Source organism: Cheilinus undulatus, linkage group 1 (genome assembly GCF_018320785.1).
Source record: "Cheilinus undulatus linkage group 1, ASM1832078v1, whole genome shotgun sequence".
Lineage (NCBI taxonomy): Eukaryota > Metazoa > Chordata > Actinopteri > Labriformes > Labridae > Cheilinus > Cheilinus undulatus.
In genome coordinates, this window is record NC_054865.1 from 9,525,727 (window position 1) to 9,549,819 (window position 24,093).

Sequence of the window (24,093 nt, forward strand, 5' to 3'; positions counted from 1 at the left end):
AGGTTTCTCTCTCTCTCCTCTCACTCTCTTTATCTCTATATACATTCATATCAAATTGATGCATCTACCACTATTTTATCTATTAACACCATCCTTTCTTCTGTTATCTTTTCTGAAACAGTTAAATTGAATCTCAGAGAAACTCTGCACTTACAGTTGTTAATGGCAGCTCTCTCTATTCATTATCATCCTGCTAATGCTAATATTTCATTGTTCTGTTTTCTATCGATCATGGTTGTTATTGCTAATTTTTAACATATTGCCAACATCATTATTGGTGTATTAGCAAAAAAAAAAAGTAAGATAATTTATGGCCATGACAGACATAAATTTGTCTTCCATTTTTTGTTTAGTTGTTTCTCTTGTCCCTGCTCCGCATCCCCCTCTTCTCTCTTCTTGCTTCCCTAACCCCTTTCCAAACCCAGCACAGCCTCAGCAGATGGCCGTCAACATGAGTCACAATGAGAGACAAGTTTATGGCCTTGACTGCCATAAAGTTGTGTTTCATTTGTTGTTTTGTTTTTCCTCTTGTCCCTCTCCTCATCCTACTCTTCTCTCTACTACCCCTTTACAACCCCAGCATTGCTTCAGGTAGTCAGCATTAGTCTAGTTCTGCTTGATATTCCTGCCCATTAAAGTGAAGGTTTTCCTCTCCATTGTAACAACAACACTCTGGTTATAAATTGGTGCTGTAAAACAAAAAATTGGTTGGTTGGTTTGTTGGTTGGTTGTTTGGTTGTTTGGTTGGTTCATTTCTTGGTTGGTTGGTTGGTTTCTTGGTTGTTTGGTTGTTTGGTTGGTTCATTTCTTAGTTGGTTGGTTGGTTGGTTGGTTTGTTGGTTGGTTGTTTGGTTGTTTGGTTGGTTCATTTGTTGGTTTGTTAGTTTGTTGGTTGTTTGGTTATTTGGTTGGTTTGTTGGTTGGTTGGTTTCTTGGTTGTTTTTTTTTTGGTTGGTTGGTTGGTTGGTTGGTTGTTTTGTTGGTTGGTTGGTTTCTTGGTTGGTTGTTTTCTTGGTTGGTTGTTTTTTTTTTTGTTTTTTTTTAGTTTGTTTGTTTGTTTGTTTGTTTGTTTTTTTGTTCGTTGGTTGGTTTTGTCTTTATCAGGCAAATGAATATCATAATAAACACAAATTTAACCTGGCCGTACCTAGAGACACATTTTTATATGAAAAGGAAAACTTTGCATCATGCTGATGAGTGTTTTTAGGAGGAGGAAGTTTTTGCACCTCTACGGTCTGCCTACAAACTCTTTGCCATAGAAAACACTGAGTGTTTTGATTGGTCAGATGTGTGCTCCCTGGTGGCGAAATGTTGGAAAAATTTTTAAAAAGTAACAATTGCAACTTTTTGGGAAAATTATATCATATGTGTGAGAGCATACATTAAATGGCTGCAGGTTTAAAAAAAATTACATACATACAAATTAATTACATAGTGGCTTGTTGTGCAATGACCTTCCCAAAACTCCACTTGTATGCTGTTCACAGTCTGTTTTTGGTCTCTAGCTTCATCTTGTGTTTACATGGCTGCTTTTACACAAATAAGTTGCTAATAGATAAAGTACTTTGAATTTCTTTTTCTTTTCTTTTAAATGAATTACTTAGATGTACCTTTTATTTTCAGTGATTTTTTTAACATATTTCAGAACATTTACCAATTTAGTACAGTGATGGTAACCAGTTTTTTCTTAATTCAGATCAAAAAGTCACAGTCATCATTAGAGGGTTTTATATAAGAATCATTAAGAACTTTTTCTTCTTTGTTCCCAAACAGACCATCAAAGCCACTTCCCCCCTCGGAGATCCTAGGGTAACGTACAACCTGGAGGACGGGATGGTCCCAGAAACCAACATGCCAGTTCGTTTCTATCTGACCCCAAATCGAGAGGACGGTTCAGCCTCCATCCTGGTGGCAGAGCCTCTGGACTATGAAACCACCAGGAACTTCATGCTGCGAGTTCGAGCACAGAATGTGGCTGCTGTACCATTAGCTGCCTTCACTACGGTCTACGTCAACGTCACAGGTCCGTGTGGTTTTTGCTTTTCTGTTCAATTTTGATTTCTGCTTTTTTTCACCTGTGTTGATGTCTGCAAGTTGTGCATGTTTTGTTCTGTGGTTTTTAAATCCAACTGTGGTTGTAGAAACTATTGTTAATTCTCAGACATCTGTGATTTTACCCCCAGTGTAAAGCACATTGGAGATTTTTTTGATGATCAATGAAGTTATATACATGTTTGTTCCTCATGCAGAAGTTTTAACTGCATATTTTTTCATCATTTCTGTTGTTGTGGGAATATTTCAATGAAATACAACCTTATATCCCCCATTAACATGTTTCATACAGTGCCCAAATAACAGTAATAAGAATCCAGCTGTAGATCAGTCTGTTAAAGAATAAAAAGTCAGATCTGCCATGAGAATAACAACAAGCCACTCCAATGTTCAGTCTCCAGTAGAAGTTCTTCAGTGCTGTAGGAGCACTCTGCTCACAGGTTATTGTTAACAGGAGAGAGTGAGGGAGACCAAGAAGTGATTCCTTTCTGTGGATTGTACAATAGTTGGATGACAGATAGTAATGATAACGGTTGGCCTTGTTTGCCTCTTTGCAGACCAAGCTGTACAGCTCAAGCATGAGTAATATGTGGTCTTTTTTCATCTTCTTCTTCTGGATTGGTGGTTTTATGATGATTTTCAACCTTCTTTTGAACATCACACAGACCATAAAAGAACAGAATTTCAGCTCTGGGGATCAATAAAGCACCATCTTACCTTTTGTCTAAAAAATAAAATGTGTTAAAATTATGTAAACATGGTTTAAAAACCCATTATGGATGCGTTTATCTGTGATTTTAAAACAAATGTTACCACCAAAATCCTAGTCAGTGATACTAAACCATGGTAAAAGGAATTCAGGCATGGTCTGTAGATGTGGTATGCAGAGGGGTTTTTTCTCCAGTTTTTTATGTGTTGTACCTCAATCCCATTCACCAACCAGCAGAGTGACTCTTTAAGGTTGAAGGATAGAAAGACAAATCAGGAGTCTCATGATTATTCTTTTGATTGCCGCTTATGGCTATAAGCTAATGGATGGGAATAAAAGATTTTTCTTCATTAATTAGCAAGATGGGCTTAATGGACTTTTTAGAGCATAAATAACAAAAGCCCCCTTAAGAATACCATTAGGCGCCATGCTTTATAAAAGCCTCAATGTTTTTAGGAGCTGGTTGCACTAAAAGCTCATATTTTACAAAAATGCACTCCCAAAGCACTGACATGCAGGGTATATACACAGTATCACTTTTGAGCATTTTAATCTTGTTTTTAAGTTCACTTAAATGCTCAGAATGTAAATTCAGCTGTATGAGTAGAGACCAGCGCTCCTCAGATTGGCCCATATCTAATACTTCTTGTTTTGAACTGAGAACTCTGTTCATAAAAAACTGCACTCTATACTAGGACTGGGGGGCTAATATGGTATCCCTGGGTATTTAAAAATAGTCACAGAATCACTTTAACCCTCTAAGACTGCAATTGTCCTATACGACAAAACACAGATTACAAGTGAAATAACTTTTGAACCATCATTTATAGCCACTTACTTTTCCCCTCTTGAAGCTGGTCATTGTGCCATTGTAATGATGCTATCCATGCTTTACAATCCCATTTTGGGATATTTAAAGAATGATTATAAGCCACTTAATTCAATATTGAGTATCTTTTTATCCTTTTTAATCAGTTTTCAATCATTTCTTCTGCTAGCGGTTAAGGCTAGATACCATATTGTTTCCAAAATGCTTTGTGATGGGCTGACAACCAACAGTAGGCTGTTCCTACGTCTCATCATGCTTTGTTAAACTGTGCAATTTTCTGGTAATTAGGTGGCATTTTCTACTAACCCTCTAACCCTAAACTCTAACATTAACCCTCTAACCCTAAAAAGGACTCACTTTAATTAAGTGGGTCAAGATGAAGAATTAAACTAGACATTATAAAGTGACCTATATAGAAAATTATCATCTTATTTCTAAGGAATTACTTGGTAAAATGCCACCTAGTTTCCAGAGAACTGCCACATTATTACGAGAGTAGGGCTTAGGGTTAGAAGGTTAGAGGTTTTGGGTAAAATATAACCTAATCTTCAGAAAATTGCTGTAATATTGCAGGGAATTCCTTAATAATAAATGCATTATTCCTAAGTGAATGCTTCCTTTACATGTCTGAGTTATTACCTGGTAACATGCCACCTTATGACAAGGTAATTACTACCCCATTGTTGAGAAATTACATGATAATTACACTCAGTAATATAAAATAACTGGGTAATTAGGGCCCACTAAAATGACGCACTACCTTTTTTGATTTTTTTTTTACTTTTTGCATCAGCACAGGTTCTTTCCACCCTGCATCCCTAAGACTATGTATATGTTTTCAGGTATATACTTTTTGTCAGTTTCACTTTTTTTTACTGCAGCATTGAAGAGGAAGACAGAAAACAGAGAAATACGGGGGGTATGACTTGAATCAGTGGTTTCCAGCTGGAGTCTAAGCTGTGACAGTTGCATCTGGGCTGCTGAAGCATGGGCTGTAACCATTTAACTGCCGGGCTGCTCCCAGCACAAAGGTTCTTCTATAGATCAGCAGAACAGAAGACTTAACAGTCAGTCAGACAGATCAGGGTTAATTACATTCAAAAGTTTTTAAGTCCTGGTGCATTATTTTCAAGGCCATGAAATTTTGGATATTTAATCAATTGTGGTTGCTGCAAGTGAGCATAATGAGCAGCCACATTCTTGTCCTTTATACACATCTCCAAGCCTCAGAGGAAGTCACCTTCACAGAAGGTCAGAAGAGTGTCCCGTGGCTTGTTTGCTCCCCTGGTTAAGCAAACACATTCAGGTGAACAACTTCTGGTAACATAAGTGATGAGATAATTGTCTGATCACTAACAGTGGTGTTATAAGTCAGCAGTTATGCATTACATTACTCCCCTAAATGTAATCTGATTATGAAAGCATGACTATTTCAGTCTGATGTCGCTCTGTTTCTAACCCCCTGGTAGTTTGGCTTATATCACCACCGTCGCCGTTAAACGGTGGAGTTTGCTCGACCCTGACCTCCTCTCACAGAATTACACTGCCTACATCACACGCTCAGGACTCCCCTGCATTTAATTCCCTTACAGCACACACACGCCCACATATTTCACACGTTAATCCAGTGAGGAATAATTAATTCAAACACACTCCTTCCTTCATCTCGCTCCTAACTCCCCCCTCTCGGCCCCCGTCACTCACCCCTCCTCTCCCTTATCACTCTTAATAAGAAAGCTCTTTGACTCCTCCAGAGGCACTGCAGCAGGGGGAGGCGGGGGGGTCTGTAATGGATTTAAGACCCCATTTTTAATTCATAGATTGAGACATTTGCTCGGAGGAGAATCGAGGAAATAAAATGGCACATGGAGCAGCTTTAGATTTAAGAGTTGTTCCATTCAAGTCTCTTCTGTAAGGCTTTTAGGCTTTAAATCAGCCATATACGATTTTGGCCCAAGCTTTCCAGGCGATTTTAGGTTCCTGTTCTTAATATTTATTATTCAGCAGCATGTAATGCTCCCTGTTCTCTGTCTTTGTCATTAATCTGCGGAAAAAGGCTCATTTTGTGTTAGTAATTGTTTGAAAAGAGGAGATTTCTGGAACCAAGCCCCATGTTTCTCCAAGAGGTCATCAAAATCACAGTTCATAGTTAAGCTAAGCTATGGTGATTATTTTTTAATTCTAGCCTGTCATCCTTAGCCTGTTTGAAAACATAAATCCCTCAACCTAAAAGAAACTTAGCCTGTTTCGATAAGTTTTACAATGAAGATGGGACAATTGAACTGAAACATTTGGCTTGTAATGTCAGATCTCATAGCTCAGCCATGGTGTGCCCAAACATCAGGATTCAAGAAAATAAGTCAGAAGAAACTGAGGCAACTTTAGAGGGAAAGATAGACAAATAATTAGGAAAAATTTTGTTAAAAAAGTGACCAAATAGTTGTGAAAATTGGCAGAAAAAGTGTCAGAAAGGGGTGATAAAACCTGGTTCTAACAAAGTTGGGGAAAGTTGGAGCCCAGTATGAACCTGAAAACACACATTTTTGCTCCAAAATGAGATACATGTTATCCTGGACACTGGCACTAATGCTACTGATCAAAAACACATGCACACATATTTATAAATCACATGTGGGGAGGTCCCATTCACTAAGCTTTACAGCGACTTACTGCATTACTGCAGGCCATTACATATGACCAGCTCTGCTATCTAATGCAGTCCCGGTACAACATATGCCAAAAACTCTTCTTTAAGCTTCTCTAAGTTCAATTTCCATTGATATGATCAGAGAGGTGTTAATTCTACCTTTTTATTGAAGTTGTAGTGGGTGGGAAAGCTGGTATCATTTGAATATTTACCATAGGTCCAGATGCAGGTGGATATCCTTGAGCAGTGTTAGTATACATTAATTATTTTCTAGCCCTGCTTGAATGCAGAATTATCTACATCCACATCTGGTTGCACTGTGGAAATGATGACTTTTTAACTCCTTAAGTCATCTACCAGATGTTGCATACTTTCACAGCTCACCTACAGTTAGAGCATCGTCCAGGCTCAGAGATTCCAGCTCAGCCCAACACTAGCACAAGCCCAGCCTGGTGAGTCCCATTTAACTGTATTCATGGGCCCAAGCTTGATTCAGAACTAGCTATTTTCTAATGCACTGGCTGTTAAAATGTATATTTTGCGCTAAAATGTTTTTAATGACGGAAAAAATATAATAAAGCTTAACTCAGGAGCATGTTTTCACTCTTGTTCCACTTAGTGTTTAGAATAAACATAGCAGTGCTGGGCAATTCATTGAGTTTCAAATTGAATCACACGTTTAGCTTTCCATGATCATGTAAACAAGATACTGTTTTGACCATGGGTTTGTCCATAGACTGTAAAAAGAATTGGACAAAGCCTGTGTGACATCAGCCATTTGATTACAATAGACTCAAACGGCTTTTGAAGCCAATCTGTGGCAGCCTCCATATTGAAATCGCTGTCTGAACTTTGGATCAACCTAATGACAGACAAGAGCCCACCCACTGAGCTGGACCTCCTGTCAGCTAATCTATCACTAAAGCTAACCTTCTGGTGGTAGAGTATGTCTTCCAAGTAATTGTCAATCAAACGAGATGTGCCAATCAGTGCACAGTGAAGTTTTTCCTGAATATAATCAAAACGATTGTGGTACAAAAAAAATTCACCACCCGTATAGTGTGTGCTCATGAAGACATCGCTCAAATGGACACTTGCCCTATTGCAATTTTTTGCACTTCCACACTGGCTTCATTTTTCAGGACCAAAGGTTGCCGCTTGGTTTTGTCTTGTTGTTGTAATATTTTAGGCACAGACTTTTTTTAATCCATGGTTTTATGATATTATTTCTTACATTTCTGATTTTTTTTTTTCACTTATTTTTATTTGTCACTTGTGTTTCAAATTGTTGAGTGTTTAGGATTAATAAATGTGGTTTAGCTTTAATGTGGAGTTCATAGCACACTACAAGTGAGCTTCCGTGTGTTTTGCACTGAGGAGAGGCTTCCATCTAGACACTGCTATAATGCCCAGATCAGTGGAGAGCTGCAGTGATGGTTGTCCTTCTGGCACTTTGTCCCATCTCCACACAGGATCTCTGGAGCTCAGTCAGAGTGATCATCAGGTTCTTGGTCAACTCTCCTATTAAGGCCCTTCTGCCTCCTCAACTCAGTTTGGCTGGGTTACTAGCTCTTGGAGAGTCCTGGTTGTGCCTGTTTTCTTCCATTTGGGAATTATGAAGGCTCATGACACTTAAGTCATTTTTTGTGGCCTTCCTCAGATCTGTGCCTTGCAACAATCCTGTCTCCAAGCTCTGCAGGCAGTTCCTATGACCTCATGGCTTGCTCTGATATACATTGTCAGCTGTGAGGCCTCCTAAATCATGTCTAATCACTTCAACTTACCACAGGTGGACTCCAATCAAGGTGTAGAAACATCTCAGCAAAGATGCAGAGAAATGGGAGGAATCTGAGCTAAATTTCAAGTGTTTTTGGAATGGGTCTGAAGCCTTATGTCAACGTTATATTTCCGTTTTTGTAAAGTTGCAAAAATTTCTAAAATTCTGTTTTCATTTTGTCGTGATGGGATATTGAGTGTGGATTAATGAGAATAAGGATTTTTTTTTTCTTACTGTGGCATCAGGCTGCATCATAAGATTATTTTTTTTAATGAAGGGGGTCTGAGTACTTTCTGAATGCACTGTAGATGGCAAAAAGATTGAATTATTATTTAAAGAGCTTAGCAGCTGATTGCTCCATGCTGCTTCTTAATGAAGGTCCACAACCAACCAGAATCCAGAATGCTAACAGGTAACATCATAAAAAGGCTTTTAAAAACTTTTCCCCAGCCCACTGATGGACTAGAGACATATGGTTGTTGTTGTTTTTTTAATCTTCCAACCAGAAAAGTCAGTGGAAACAGATTATTTTGGAAGGGAACTCTAAAACCGTAATGTTCATGTTGTTTAACAACCCTGTATCAAAACAATGCAGAAGGCTTTATTGGCAACATTCATTAGACTCAGCTACCTGTGAGTATACATCACATATCAAAGTGTATGAAGGTCTATCCAATGCCAAACACTCTTCTACAAATTGAATAGGTTTTTATACTACTTTACAAATCTGGAATATAATCACAGGGGTAATTATTTTATCTTGTGTTACATGATTGTAAGGTAAACAGGAAAAATAAAGCTCCAACGTTAAAAACAAATCCCTCGCCAATTTTGACTTGGCCACAGCAGAGCCTTGTCGAGTGATGCTTTATTACATTCTGGCAAAGCTTAAATGGTTCTTTCTCTGATATTTTTGTATTTTGTAAAGCCAAAGACAGAGACAGGAGGGAGATTTATTCTAAGTAAATATTTGCTTCCTAATGGAGGAATTTAATTAACTTGTTCAATTTGTATTGCTTACATTTGGTTAAAATTACAGTTTTTGTTCTTTTTTTCCATGTTGTTGAGGTTCTGCTGACCTTATAATAAGATAGAGGCTGTTTTAATGAAATTTGAGTTAGAAGAAACATTTTAATTAGTCTGGAGCAGAACAAAGCTACTCTGTCCATCAGGATGTCTGATGAAATATGACTTCAAAAATTGTAATATACTCGGCATCCAAACTGTGACTGGTTTTATTGTAACTGACATAATATTACATGGAATTTGATTATGTAACAGTAGAGCATGCAGAGTTTGGGAGACACAGATTTAGATTATCTGGATTTTCCTGGAAACAAAGAAGGAGCTTACAGGTTAAAGTAGTGACTTTCTTTTACAGGGCCAGTGACACTAAAAAGTCCGATCATAAAAGTTTAAATTTAGTTCAGTGAAAACAAGATGTTTGTCATCTACTTTTTGTCCATGAGGAAGGTGATGACTATGATGATAAAAGCAGCAGGTAGGGACAGAAAAAGGTATATACACAGAGGTATATAGATAAGAGAAAGAGGGTTAAGCTCAGTGCAGAGCTCCAACTCAGGTCATCAGGGATTCAAAAGCTTAAAATATGAAAATTATATGTTGGGAGCAAAACTCCAATGGCCAGTGAGATATACATATAATGAAGTCCATTTATGACATAAACTGGCATCACATACCCTATCTGTATTGGATCATAACACTTGAATGTGGTTAATAAGTTAGTTTATGTGTGAAAAAGCACCTAACAGGCAGACAAACTACAGCTGCTGCTGTCACAGAGCGATCGCTCGCTTAAAGTCATTAAGAACACAACACCAGTAAAACATTTGTTTTACTGCCATTCAGTCTAAGGGCTTGTTTTGGAAAGTGGGAAGTAACGTTGCGCTGTCCTATCCTTGATAGCTACAGGCTACTTTGATTTCAAAAGACTTCCAATGGCAGTGACCACTGCTGTTGTGAAGCCACCAAACTTCAAGTTGGACACAAATGTTCAGTCCCCAGCGTTTAAAATCTAAGTCTAAGCCACCAAAACAGAATCCAAGTCAAGTTCCTATCACCTGAGATAGAGTCCAAGACCTCAAGGTTGAGTCTGAGCTGAGGTGGGCTTCAAATCCTCCCCTTTAGCACAGCCTAAAGCCAGGAGTACTCTGTGATTTCAGCCACAGTGGCATGAATCACTTGGAAGTTTGGCTGACTTTCAGCCTGATCATTGGTTGCGCGGTGTAGAAGGAGACACGGCGAGCAGATTCTCTGACTGGTTGAGGATATTAAGTCCTGGCATATTATGTATTTTGGTTGTATGACTGTGCACACTTTCCAAATAAGAGTGTAGAGCTTGAGAAAACCACAGGAAGAATCCCCAACTTTGGGCCACTTTTCCTTTGTAATCTGTCAGACAGCATCTTAAATTTTAATGAAACCAGCAGGAATGATCCTTTTGTGTGTCTTTCCCGACTATATTAACGGAAAATAAACGAGCAAGAAGTAGGGCTACCAGTGGACCTCCAGCTAATATGGAATATTTGTTATTACATAGCTGCTGGTTGTGTTTGCTGATGATGCTGTTTATGTGTGGGTAAGAGGTGGCAGGAGCAGTTCTGAAGCTATCTGAAGCATGAAACAAGACAGTAGGTCTTACTTTAACATCAGTATGAGAGATCATTGACATTTGCCACAGTCCATCCTGACTTCACTTGTACAGTGTCAACACTCTGGACCATCAGACTGTACAGTGTCTGATGGATGGACATTTTAATCTCACACTGTGAGCTGAAATTCCACCATGACAGAGTTTACTTCAAATTGCACAGTGCTTTTAGAGATATGGTTTTGCCTGGTTTTAGAGATACCATGCAGATGAATGGGTCAACAATCAACATCAGGGTTAATTTCATCAATGAAAATATGACAGATTTTTTCCTGTCACAAAGATGGGATAGTGATGAGCTAAAAATAGAATTTTGATGGTAAAATGTCTAACCAAACTGTTTTTGTGAAGGAGACTAAAGACTGAAATATTGGCTTAGCTGGACAGTCAAACATCCAAAACCCATTAGATTTGTCCACTTTGTAAAGTCTCTCAAAATATAAGCAGAGGTGAGTCAAAAGAGCTGGAGGAGTCCATATGTGCTGGTATAAGAGGCAGAATAACTCAGAACAAGATTCGTCAGAATAGTTTTAGAGATAGACAGATGATCGGCCCTGTCAGTGATTGATGCCATTTGGCATTTAGCCAGATATCAGTACCAACATTTCATTTAATTTACAATTGGCCAAAATTAATTGATTCAAAGGTACTTTGGCACCATTGTAAGATGCGTCTTCCCCTCTGGTTTCATTTTCATTCTTCACAGTCTTACAATACCATGTGCCTAACCTATAACATTATCTGACTGGCTAGATGTCACAGCTTCCAGCCAATCAACACTGAGGCCTGGCACAGGGAGTGCATGGCATTGCATTCTTCTGTGTTTCTAGGTGCTGTTTTTCATACTGATAGAGCTAGTGCTTATTTTTTCCTTCATTTTTAACATGTTTTTTTTTTTTTTTTCAACCTTTGATTAGATTCCAAATCTGGGTTATTGGTCACATGCACTACTAATAAAAACCGGTATCCATATTGACCCTGAAAACCAATATTGGTCGACACTTAGACTGTTCAACATGTAACCCTTCTGTGCATGCCAGGGTAGTGTGTGCATCCAATTAAACATAAATGTGGTACAATTAAATGGTTGTAAAAACTGTCAACTTTAGTTACTGCTGTGAGTAACATTTAGACAAATGGTAGTAACAGCTGCTGCAGTTTGGTCCACCCATTCTCCTCCAAGTGTTGCTCTCACACAAGAGGACTTCACTTACACTTTTAAAAGACTCTTAAAACACTGACATCTGAGACCCTCTCACTTCTAAAAATGATCTGTCAGGAAGTTGCTGAGTTTTATAGTCACAGACAAAGATTTTGCACAGACTCTTTGTCACTAACTACAAGACTTGAATAAGACTCCTTTGGATATTTTTTCCCATTATGCATCTGGTGGAAATTCACAACAACAATGTTTGGCAGAGAATAAGATGTAGAAGGAGATGGAGATAACATATGAGTTAATATCTCTTATAATCTGATTTAATTAAATCATTTACATTGAAGGGAAATGAAGGGAAAGTTTAAAACCAAAGCAAGTTTGCAAGTTACTATAACAATAGAAGAACTATCCTGCACACTTCAGAATAAAAGACAGATTCTCTCACCACAGAAACAAACTGATTGGGCTTTTACTGTAAAGCACCGAATTATCGCCGGGTCCCAATTAACCGCTGGGTCCCAATTAACTGCCAGGTGTGGCAGTACATTTTGACAAATAAACACCTGTTCCAAATAAATGCCGGGTGTAATTTATTTACAGCTCCGATATGTGACTGAGATGAGATGAGAACCATATAGAATCAACTCCCAACTCCCCCTCCCTTCCTGTTCTTCTCCCTGTTTGAGCTCCGTAGCTCCGCCCCTCTCTTTATGTGCCTCCTCACGGGTGAGAATGTCCACTGAATTAAATACTCACAGTGGCAAAGCGCTCGTGGAGTGATTTTGCGCTGCTTTTCCACTGAAATCAATGGCCGAAGCACAGGCAAGAAAACACTTCATCTCATCACAAATTCTACACAGGACCGAACACCGCCGTAATTCCACCATTGAATCAACTTCTCACTGAACTGAGATACGGAAGTACAGCGGCCAATAGGAACACTCCCTCTGACCTGAGCCTGATTGGCTGTGAGTGCTAGCCTCCTCATTGGCTGGGGCACCCCTGTCCCTTGCTCGTTTTCTCAAGTGAGATAGAAGCGCCATGCCCCGGTGCAGCCAAAAAATAAAAAGTACGACATGAACTTTAAACTGTCTGTCGCCAACTTTGTGTTTGTTTAGTTCCTTACCAGTATTTAACTCATTCTTTAACAGTTGAAAATGACTGTGATGCTATATTAAAAGCAAGTTTTCTTACAATATAATATTGTTCTGGGTAGAAACAGAGGACGAATCAGACTTATAAATAAAATTCAATACATCTGGGATGGTGATGAGTTAAGATAGAGCATTTGGAAAGTTTTAAAGGCTTCCCATGTGACATTCAGAGCAGATTTTCAAACCTAAACAAAAGCTCTTTTCAGACACAATCTCCTTCATTCCTCTCCATGTCCTTCATCCCTCTGGTCCAATTTACCTGCACAGCATATGAACACTCATTTGATTGGTTTCAAAAAAGTACTCAATCACCGACAGTCATTATGCCCTTAAGTACTGTGTCTCTAGTCCATGTGGTGGCATGGTCAGGATCTGTGAGTGCTCTGCTGGAGCTGTATGGAGCTAAGCCTCCTCCAGTCAACGCTCATGTTTCCACTACATGCACCATGGTTGATCACTGGTGTATTCCAGAAGCACCACTCCACTCTGCTGTGCTTGAAATCCATGCAGGGTTTCTTTTCAACAGAGGTGCTTACACCATCAAACTCAACAGACCAGATCGACAGGAAGTCAGACACGGGGATGCACAGAGCCACTGGCCGGTTATAAAATGAAACATGTTCTGCCGATGGCACACTCCTATCTCCATATCAACATTAAGTAGGCCCAAAGTTCACCTCAGGAAAGGCACATCAACATGATGTTTGCATCAGGATCTTGTGGGCTTTAGGGGAAATAGAGCAAATGGGAGGAAAGCATGAACAAACAGGTATGAAACATGTTTGAAGCTCTGACTGAAATAGTAACAAGCTTAGGGAAGCACCACCCCATCTGTGTGAACACAGAGCTGATAACAACAACACCCAGAACCCTTTTTCCCACACATTGACTCTTGACTTGGGTGGAAGGGGCGGCTTATTTTGTATGTTTAACTCAATGTAGGCTGTTATAGGCTGCTGAATAGATACAGCTGCGTTGTTTTTTTTGACAGATTTACCTATAGTGGAGAAATATCATGGATTCTGAAAGAAAGATGAAAATTACACTACATTCTAGTCTAGTTTTAGTCAATTTCAGTCATCACAGATCTATTTTTGTTAGTCTTGGGCTAGATTTTTTCATGGATAAAAAGGCTGTCAACAAGCATTTTTGGTCATAGTTTTAGTTGACAAAATTAACACTGGCATGAAGACTGATTTTTTGAGGCAGAGTATTGCAACCATCATCCTTGAGTGCAGAAGCACAGGGTGATATCAGCAGCAAGCATCTGCAGACAGATGTCGAAGAGATGGCATAAGGTGGATTCTTAACATTTAACATCAGTCATCAAGTATTGAAAGTACAAGAAGACACCTCTTTCGTGCATGTATGGTGACTATATAAGGATTTAAAGAGGAAGAAGGAAATAAAATAGTCTGCAAATATACCTGGGTGGCCTGGCTGTGTTTCATCTATGTTTGGGAAACACTGCAGAGGGATTTAGTCATCACTTTATCTGATTTCTTCTATATATTAATACTTATAATGTCACATATCATAAAAAATAGAAGACTACAATCCAAAGTTTTTATGGCTCTCTATAGATGAGAAAATGAAAGCATAAAAATCTGATTTTAATATGCTGGTAGTTATAAATCGGCCTAGTCTAGACTCTTACAATGAAATTTGTACTCTTCTCTCACAACCAGAGATGAGCCCTGGTTCCTGGTCTGCTGTCCAGTGCTGCTAATGGAAACTACTCACTGAGAGTTTTGTACACACATTTGCAACTTGCATGATTACAGGGAAGCAAGTATATTAAGGACTACATTACTATCAGATGAACATAACCCGTAGAAATAAATTAGATGGATTTCTGGATGAGAAAATCCATCTGATTAGATTTTTATATCAAGCCTGGTTTCTTTAGACCAAAATGTGACCAGCTAAAAGGGTTTAAAATATGTATGTCTGGGAGTTAGGACAAGGTTCAAATAAAGGTCTAATGGGAGAGATGTGACTCTTAGAGAGACGGATTGGTTTTAATGTTAAAATTTTATGTGGACTTACAGTGATGGCTAATGCGGATCTGAGAACAGTCAGGTGGATTTTAACAGTAGATCAATTATGATTGTGATTTTCTTTCAATTAAATGTTTGGGAAAAACTATGAAAGTAAACAATTTCAAGTGTCTCCTTCCACTTTAAATTGTGAAAATAAACTTTTTTTTTTTTTTTTGGAAGGAAAAAAAAACACTGAATACGTCCCAGTGCAGCGGGAAAGTAATTGCTTGGCTGAGTGTCTGAAACAAGTTCCTTGTTTACAGCCTTATAACCATCTCTTCAAGGTTGTTGATGTCGACAAATTCATGAGGAAAGTGTTGTTTTCCAATTTGCAAAGACACTCCATAAACAAATCTAACTGAACAGCAATAACTCTTAAATTTTCTGCCTGAGCAGGCTAATGCTGCTAAACTTTATTTCCAGAATGAGGAGAGTACATCTGAGTAGAAATAATTTTGAAACAGCATTGTGGTGGAGTGAATCTTTGGAGTCTGTCTAAAAATAAGCTTTTTAATCAGGGGTGTAGCAGACAAAGAGGTCATGGTTTGATTCATACCTTGGTTTTTTAAAGGGATACTTCAACATTTTGGCAAATTAACCCATTGCCATAATCCCTATAGTCTTAGTAATAGGTTCATTACCTTTAGTTGTTGGTGCAAGCTGTTTCTAGATGGGCGCTGCCGAGTTCGGACCTGCTGTGCCAACTCAATGTAAACAGACGGTATTCCGGCTTTCCCTCATCAAACTCATCAAATACACAATCCAACAACTCCAAAACGCTCTTGTGGACAAGTCGTGACCTGTACATTCACCACGCTATGAAATAATCATGGAACATTACGAGACGGAGATGTTTTAAAACTAAATGCACAGTACTAAATGCTTTTTAGCCATCAGACAAGACGTTATATTTGGTGTAAACCAAACACTGCACATCAGCACAAACTCACCATTCCCACTGTGAAACACGCTGGTGGCAGCATTATGCTGTTGGGATGCTTCTCAGAAGTCAGCCCTGGAAGGCTTGTAAAGTTACAGGGTAAAATGAATGTGGCAAAACATAGGACAGTCCAGTCTGCGAGAGAACTACAGTTTGGGAGAAGATTTATTTTCCAGCAAGACAATGACCTGAGAGCGATAGCTACTCAGAAATGGTTTAAAAACAACAAGGTGAATATTCTGGAGTGGCTGAGTCAAAGCCCAGACCTCAGTCCCACAGAGAATCTGTGACTTGACTTGAAAAGAGCTGTTCACACCTGATCCCTGTGCAACCTGACAGAGTTTGAGCAGTTTTGCAAAGAAAAATGGAGTCAAATTTTAGTATCCATATGTGCAAGCCTGATAGAGACCTATCCACACAGACTCAGTGCTGTGATTGCAGACAACAGTGAATCTACTAAATACTGACTTTGAACAGATTGAAATTGATTCAGTCACTTATTTTACATCATAAATTTTTATCTTATTAACATTACTTTGTAGAAATCTGTTTTCACTTTTAATTTTTTGTCACAAAAGCCAAAATATAATGACCAGAACTGATTTATAAATTCTATGAAAGGGTAAAACATCCAAGGGGGTGAATACTATTTATAGCTACCATTCAGCTAGATCATATTTCAAGTTATTTCTTATAAATATTCAGCTATTAGCTCGGATGAGGCAGCTCACCCTCACTGCTCTGGAAAGAAGATTTACACTGAAAATGCAAACTTATTGGTGCAAAAATGCTTTAGATAAATTACTGAGCCGAAGTTGATTTGTTCCTTAAGGGTGCTCAGGTTTGAATCTGACCTCTGGCTCCTTTCAGCACTGTCCTTGACCACCCTCTCTCCCTCAGTTTCCAACTCTGTTCACTGTTCTGTCACTATAATAAAGGCAAAATAAAAATAAATACATAAAAACACAATGCAAATAAATCACAGTCTCTGTCCAACACAAATGTTTGGTGGCTGAGGACAGATAAAGATGCTGCTGCTGTCAGAAATTTCTACAAAAGTTCCTGAGTCTTATTTTAAGGTGTAATGGTGCATGTGGAACAATCAGTGAGCTCTCCCCCACCATTTAATTCCACTCCTGCAGCCTTTTATTTTTCATAACCTGTGAGCCAGCGACAAAGATCCAGACAACTAAAGACCAGACTCTCTCACAAATCTTCATGACCAGAGCTCCACACTGACAACATTTACCATCCAGGCATAAATGCAGAGTCACAAAACAATGATAGGGCCAGAGGCTGTAACAGTTATTTTTATGTGGTCGAGAAAAAGAGAAAAAACAAAAAAAAAAGGTGCAAAAAAAAAAAAAAAAAAAAATCAACAGTCAGTACTGTCACCTAGATTTGGGTGTAAATACTGAAACGTGTGACTGTCTTTATCTCCACTCAGACCTATTCAGTTCTGACTGCATATATGAACCATGATGTCCAATCTGTGATGGTACAGGCCAAATATGCATACCTTTACACCTCAAAATGTGATTCGTAAAGTTGTTACTAGAAGATGTGGCTCGTCCTGCAAGTTTGCAGGGTTGCGGGAAAACCTCATCTATCATCTTCGATGCTTCTGTGAAATACAAAGAGACTTACCTTCTCTGACTCTCTGACTCTCTCTTCCTTACTCTCTCCCCCAGATGTCAATGACAACGTCCCATTCTTCACCTCCTCCATCTACGAGGCCTCCGTTACTGAAGGAGCAGAATCAGGAACGTTGGTTTTCCAGGTGTCAGCCAATGACCTTGACCTTGGTCTCAATGGGAAGGTAGGAACCATATCACACTGGCAACATCAAACCGAAGGGTCTGAAATTAACACCCACCACGGTGCCAAATGCAGGCAGATTTTCCATTTAGCAAGTAAATCTCTGAGGGCACACCACCACATGGCTGGTAGTTGTTTGTGCTAAAGCAGTTATATAATAGAAACAAAATCCGCAAGTTTTATTACAGTTTTAACACCTGATCCTTTATACAACTATGTCTGTCCCAACCCTCTACTCCCCAGATCTCCTACTCCCTGCTGGAGGATCGCAGTGGGGACCACCAGTACTTCCGGATCGACCCAGAGCTGGGATTTATCTACACACAGACTGTGTTTGATCGTGAGACCAAAAGCTCATACCTGCTGGAGGTCCAGTCTGTGGATGGGAGAGAGTCAGCGCGGCCTGGAAAACATGGGCAACCTAACTCTGGTAGGGATGTCCCGCAACCTGTGAATGAATAAGGTCTGACTGCTTTAGTGGATGCAGTTTGTCAGTTAACATTGGCCTAGACAGCTGAATCTAACATATGAATGTAAGTGTAAGTGCAAAAACAATCGCATAACCAAAAAAGTTGGGACACTGTGAATACAAACAACGTGATGAAAAGTATAGCACTACAACACTGTCTTGAATTGAAAATGACACATAGGCAGCATTTCAAATGTTAGAACATACATTTTTCAAAGGCTTCTGAGTAAAGTCATGCCCACCCATCCATTTTCTACACCACTTATCCCACTCAGGGTTGCTGGGGGCTGGAGGCTATCCCAGCTGTCACTGGGCAAGAGGCTGGTGACACCCTGGACTGGTCACCAGTAAATTTGGGCTGACATACAGACAGACAACCAGACATGCTCACAGTCACATCTATGGCAAATTTAGAGTCACCAATTAACCTAACAAGCAGGTCTTTGGTTGTGGGAGGAAGTCAGAGAACCCAGAGAGAACCCATGCATGCACAGGGAGAACATGCTAACTCTACTCGAAAAGGCCCTGACCGAGACGCAAACCAGAAACCCTTTGCTGTGAGGCACCAGTGCTAACCCCCTTTCATTTATTTTATGTTTCACAACCTACCAAACATTTTAATGGGTGACAAGTCACCAAAGTGGGCAGGCCAATTTATCTCTCTTTGACTACAGAGACATGCTTTTTAATACAGCAGAGTTTATTCTAGGAGACTTTAGAAAGTCTACTGTGGGAGTGACATTAAAGTTATATTTCATGATTGGAAGATTCAGCAAAAGATGGGGACCCATGTGGTTAACAAAAAAAATTTGTCAATCAAAATACAAAAACCCAAAACAGCCTTTTTTATAAAGTCTAAAATCACCAAAGTTGAACTCAAGTCCAACCCTCCTAAAAAACACAAAGAAGGAGCCAAGAGACAAAATCCCATCAGGACAAACAAGAAGCAATTAGAGAAGAATCTAAGCTGCTGGCATGGAGACACACAACAAAGGTAATGATGGCAGACTTACACAGAAAGGAATTAACACAGAGAGTATTTCAGCCTAAGGGAGAGTCATGTGGTGAAGCTATGAGCAGGTGAGATTTGACTTTCAGGTGGTTCCATTTCTGTCATCAGGTGGATCTCTCAAGCAAAGCTTCAGTCTGTAATGTTTGCCCTGTCCCAAAGACTCGTCAGACCAGTCTGTGTCATTTGAGGAGAACAGTTTTATCAGAACATCTTTGATGTTTTCTGCTACTGGCCTGGCATTCTATCAACCATATTGTTTTGTCACATGGGTTGTGACAACTGGCATTATGTCAAAATTTGCCATACTTTCCATGTCTTTGCACTTAGAGCATTATGGAGACGGCCTCAATAGCTCATAATAGAGAAAAGGAGAGAAAGAGAACCCGTGATGTGGCCCTGTGTCACTGCAGACAGGAAATGCTTTAGATAGTGTCACATAATCAGCCAATTTAAAGAAGCTCAATTACGTTTTTGTAAATATGTCAGTATTTTGAAGGTGTTTAGTCAGAGAACAATTATTTTTTCACTTTTTGTTACCCAATAGATGGGAAACCAAGTTTGTGCAAAAAGTCTCAGTCATTATTGTTTACTGCGTGTCACACTTAAAAATCATTTAGTTTTGATTAAGTTTTGTTTTTACTTTTGTCCTTATAGTCCCATAAATTTGAGAAAAAAATGTTTAGAGCTTGACTGTGCAACACAAGGTCAGTGTTTTATGAGCTTTTTAAATTGATAAGTCCAGGTGAAGCAAAATGGTAAAAAATAGCTTAGGGCTTGAAGGGTTAATGTTAAAAAATCAGTCAAAATGGTCCCTATGTGGTCTGCCATGCTTTTAAAATCAGATTTAAAAATCATATAGTGTGCAGCCTGCCTAACAAAACACAGGTCAAAATGAGGGCAAGCAAACAATCACAAAGGACTGAAAACATACAAAGACAGAAAGTAAAACTAGACATGAACCACTGGGGCAAAAACTTCAAAATAAAAACAGGACTAAAGAAACACAGAAGACCAGACTCAGGTCAAACACAGTACAAAGACACAGGGAGTGAGAACCACAAGGGAAGACCAAATAAAACACAGACTACATCCAAAATATAACTCAACAAAAGCTTATAACACTTACCGTGCACAATAATACAGCATTATTCCTCATCTTGGGGATTTTTATTGTCACTGAATAATACGTTTTCACGTCAAATGTAAGCAGAATGATTTGATGGCAGGAGTGATTTAAATAATGTATGCACTAGAGTTGAAATATAGAGATAGTGGCGAAAAACATGACAATCACTGAGAGGGAGAGCTGCTAACAGCTGCTCTGTAGACTTCATTTAAAGCTCCAAATCTTCACTGAAGGCAGCAATAATGTCTGTTTCCTTTTTTCTGTCTCTTTCCCACATCTGCTCCTCTCTCCCCACTGAAGGACCAAAGGCCATTTTTCTCTTTTAGTCTATCTCTTGTGCTCTCTCTCTCTGTCTCCTTCCACCCATTTCTCTCTTATTTGCTGCCAGATGAAAAGCATACATGCTCTAACGGTATAATAGAGACACACAGAGAGAAGAGCAGATGTTGAGGCAGATGGATGGATGGGGAGAGGTGTCGAAGAAACAGCTAGGCAGCTAAGGATATATTTTTCATAAATGTGATCATAGATTATTAACACATCTTCACTCTAGGTTTGTCTCACTGTGACACTTGTGGCAACGTAAACAGAAGTTAAATATTAAGCAGAGCGGAGACTGGGGAGTTATTTTATTCCTTTTTCAGGATCATGAATATTGAATGAGTTAGCTCAGAGAAGGGCGGGTTACTAAATTAACACATACTTGGCACTGATGCACACACTGAAACACGATCCTGTGAATGTATCCAATTAACATTGTTGTAAATCCCTGACATGATGTTTCCAGGGAAAACATGGAAGCACTGTGAGCAAATGTTACCTAACAATCTGTTACACCTGAAGTGAAAGAAATTTCAACACATCTTGAAATGTCTCAGACCTCCACCTCCACCTGAGGTCAGACTGAAGGACTTTCTGGTTTCTGTAAAAGTAAACAAAATGGTTTGTAAAGGCATGGCAACATAACAGGAAGGCTTTTCTTATTAAAAAGGACCCAAAACACAACAGTACCCTGTACATGGAGCATAATGCAAATTACAACAAATAATGCAGTGCCTATAAAAAGTATTCATCCCCTTGGATATTTTACCCTTTTATTGATTTTATACATCAGTCATGGTTAATATGATTTGGCTTTTTTGACCCCAAACGTTACCCAAAAAAAACTTTGATGTCGAAGTGAAAAAAGATTTCTACAAAGTAATAAAGATTAAATAAAAGATATGTAATATAAAATAAGTGATTGCATAAATATTCACCCCCTTTAAAGTGACTGACATACAGTAATTAGTTAGCTCAAAGTTAGCCTGTTAGCACATAAGCTGCACCCACAACTTAGCAGCTTACAACAGCCAAATAACATTCTTCACTGAAAGCAACAACAAATTGTCCTAAACAAATAACTAAACACTGCTCTATTAACTAGACACCACATTTAAACTCCACAATACTACTGAAAAATGAGTCTTATGGTCATTTGTCCCATTTTAGTCTTCATAAACTGGTGAACTCAACTGTAACCCCCACTAAAACAGTAAATTCAGCCATCATGGTTAGTTGGAGTAGTCCTAAGGAAACATAAAATTGTTCACTGTGGATAGTCCAGTACAGTCCTCCTCTTATTGATCGCTTTTCCTACACTGCAGCTGTTGATTGGCCAGGATGCCCCAAGCATGAGCACTAAGCCACAGGGAAGTGAGGTGATGCTCTGAACATCAACCCAAATGACCCATGCCACTCTGCATCACATGACTCTGTGATAAATACAGAATCATGTCAGGCAGAATGGCAGCCACTTCATCAGAGAATTGGTCAAAGGTAGATTTACCCACTCATTGAAGTCCGCTACAACTCTCTGCTTGGCCCAGGCCAGTCCTTGTCCTGGCCGCTTCATTGGTCATTCAGCTATCTCCAGTTCCCTTTGTTTCAGCCTCCTTATTACCTGCAGTAATGACTCATTCAAAAGCCTTCCATACTGCTAATTTCCCTGCACAGTATTCAGTAGCTCTAAAGTACCCCAGAGAAAGGCTGTCCTTGACGTCTTCCACGTTGATCACATGAATATTGAGTGGCTAAATCAGCCATGTGAGATGTAGTAAAATTAGTTTGAGTTTATGATAAAGGATTATTTTGATCAATCTTCTAGGTAACACAATATGTAATAATTCACCATTTACTTATTTGGTAATTGGCCTATTTTTCAGCCAGACATGTTGACCGTTAATGGTCTTATCTGTAGGAAATCAGCCTGTGAAACTGGCTAAAGACTGGTGAAAACCAGCTAACAGGAGAACCTCTTTTTTTTTAACTGTTTGATTAAGTTTGGAATTGGCTTTAACTAAATAACTGACTCCAGAATCACCATGATGTAGATTGCCTTGCTTCATCTGTAAAAAAATAAATAAGGAAAATACTTTGAAGATGTTCCTGAGAGGGGAGGACATGCTAATATTTGTTGTTTTAACTTTGCATATCTGCAGAAACACCCAGGTGTTGCTGAGTAAAGATATCAGAATCTTGTCAAAAGATCACAGAAATAAACCTTGATAAAGAAAGTTCTCCCGGGGAGTAAACAACCTAACTTGTTAATCACAAACTTTAGTGTGGATTGGAGTTAGAGGAGTGATTTTATCATGTTCATGCCTCCAGAAGTGTGAAAGCACAGTTGAGAAAAAGGGCAATATTAGCAGGTGAGGGTGAGGCTGTTACATCTGCTCATCCACGTTCTGTTTTTGTCCTCCCTCCCACTGATTCTAAACACACACACAGCCTCGGCATCTGCCACTTGTTTTGTTATAGCCAAAGGGCTGCATTAGTTTTCTATCTGTGCCATGAACTATATACCATCTCTTCCAATGGCTTTAATAATTCATCCCTTCTTCAAATGTCTACAGCAAATTATGCTCCTTCTGATACTGGTATCAAAGGAGGTGTGGTGTGTTTGGTTGCTCAACCACCAAGCCTTTACACCAATGCCCCCAGGGTGCTTTGTACTGCGCTCCAGCCTGCGGGTTGATGCTGTAGGAAAAGAAGCTGCTGGATTTAATGGTAAAATAGGTAGACACAGTGTAGATGGATGACAGAATTAACAGAAAGGTGCTAGACAGTTTGTGGATGGAAGAGAAAGAAGTGCTATTTTTGTGTCTTTCTGTGGGATTGAAGAAATGTTTACTTTCCCATCTGTCTTTGTGTGCGTACATGCTGCTGAGAAGCGACTAAATTGTTTGTTTCCAGAAAGACAGACAGATGTTTGTGTTCACGTTGACAGAATAAGAACAACCACATGTTCATAATGGCCTCTCTTTTCTGTCTCTTCCCTACTCTCTCTCTTATCTTATTATTTTCAGACACGGCATATGTTCGAGTTTTTATCAGTGACGTGAATGATAACAAGCCGGCGTTCGCTCAGGCATCCTATGAAGTCGACGTGGATGAGGATGCAGACGTAGGCTTCGCCATCCTCACCGTCAGCGCCATTGATGGAGACGAAGGTGGGTGGCATGGATGAAGGAGGCTGTGGATGTATGCCTGTTTATAATGCAAAAGGTGTAGGAGCGATGGCTGAGCAGGTGCTTAAAATCCATAATTGAGCACCTTCAGACACACCGCTGAAGTGGTTCTCCTTCTCTTCTCAGGAAAACTTCTTCTCTTCACTCCACAGCTTTTGTCTGACCCCTTTTACTTTGAG

At 39.2% G+C, this 24,093-nt stretch overlaps 1 protein-coding gene across 1 annotated transcript in view; it reads left to right on the forward strand.

Annotated features, from left to right (window-relative positions):
* si:ch211-186j3.6 (neural-cadherin) overlaps positions 1-24,093 on the forward strand; it is a 617,862-nt gene that overhangs the window by 317,419 nt on the left and 276,350 nt on the right. The window contains exons 13-16 of the mRNA XM_041792306.1: positions 1,774-2,023; positions 17,672-17,799; positions 18,042-18,228; positions 23,753-23,896. Of these exons, the coding sequence (XP_041648240.1) occupies positions 1,774-2,023; positions 17,672-17,799; positions 18,042-18,228; positions 23,753-23,896 (709 nt within the window). The remainder of the gene's footprint in view (positions 1-1,773; positions 2,024-17,671; positions 17,800-18,041; positions 18,229-23,752; positions 23,897-24,093) is intronic.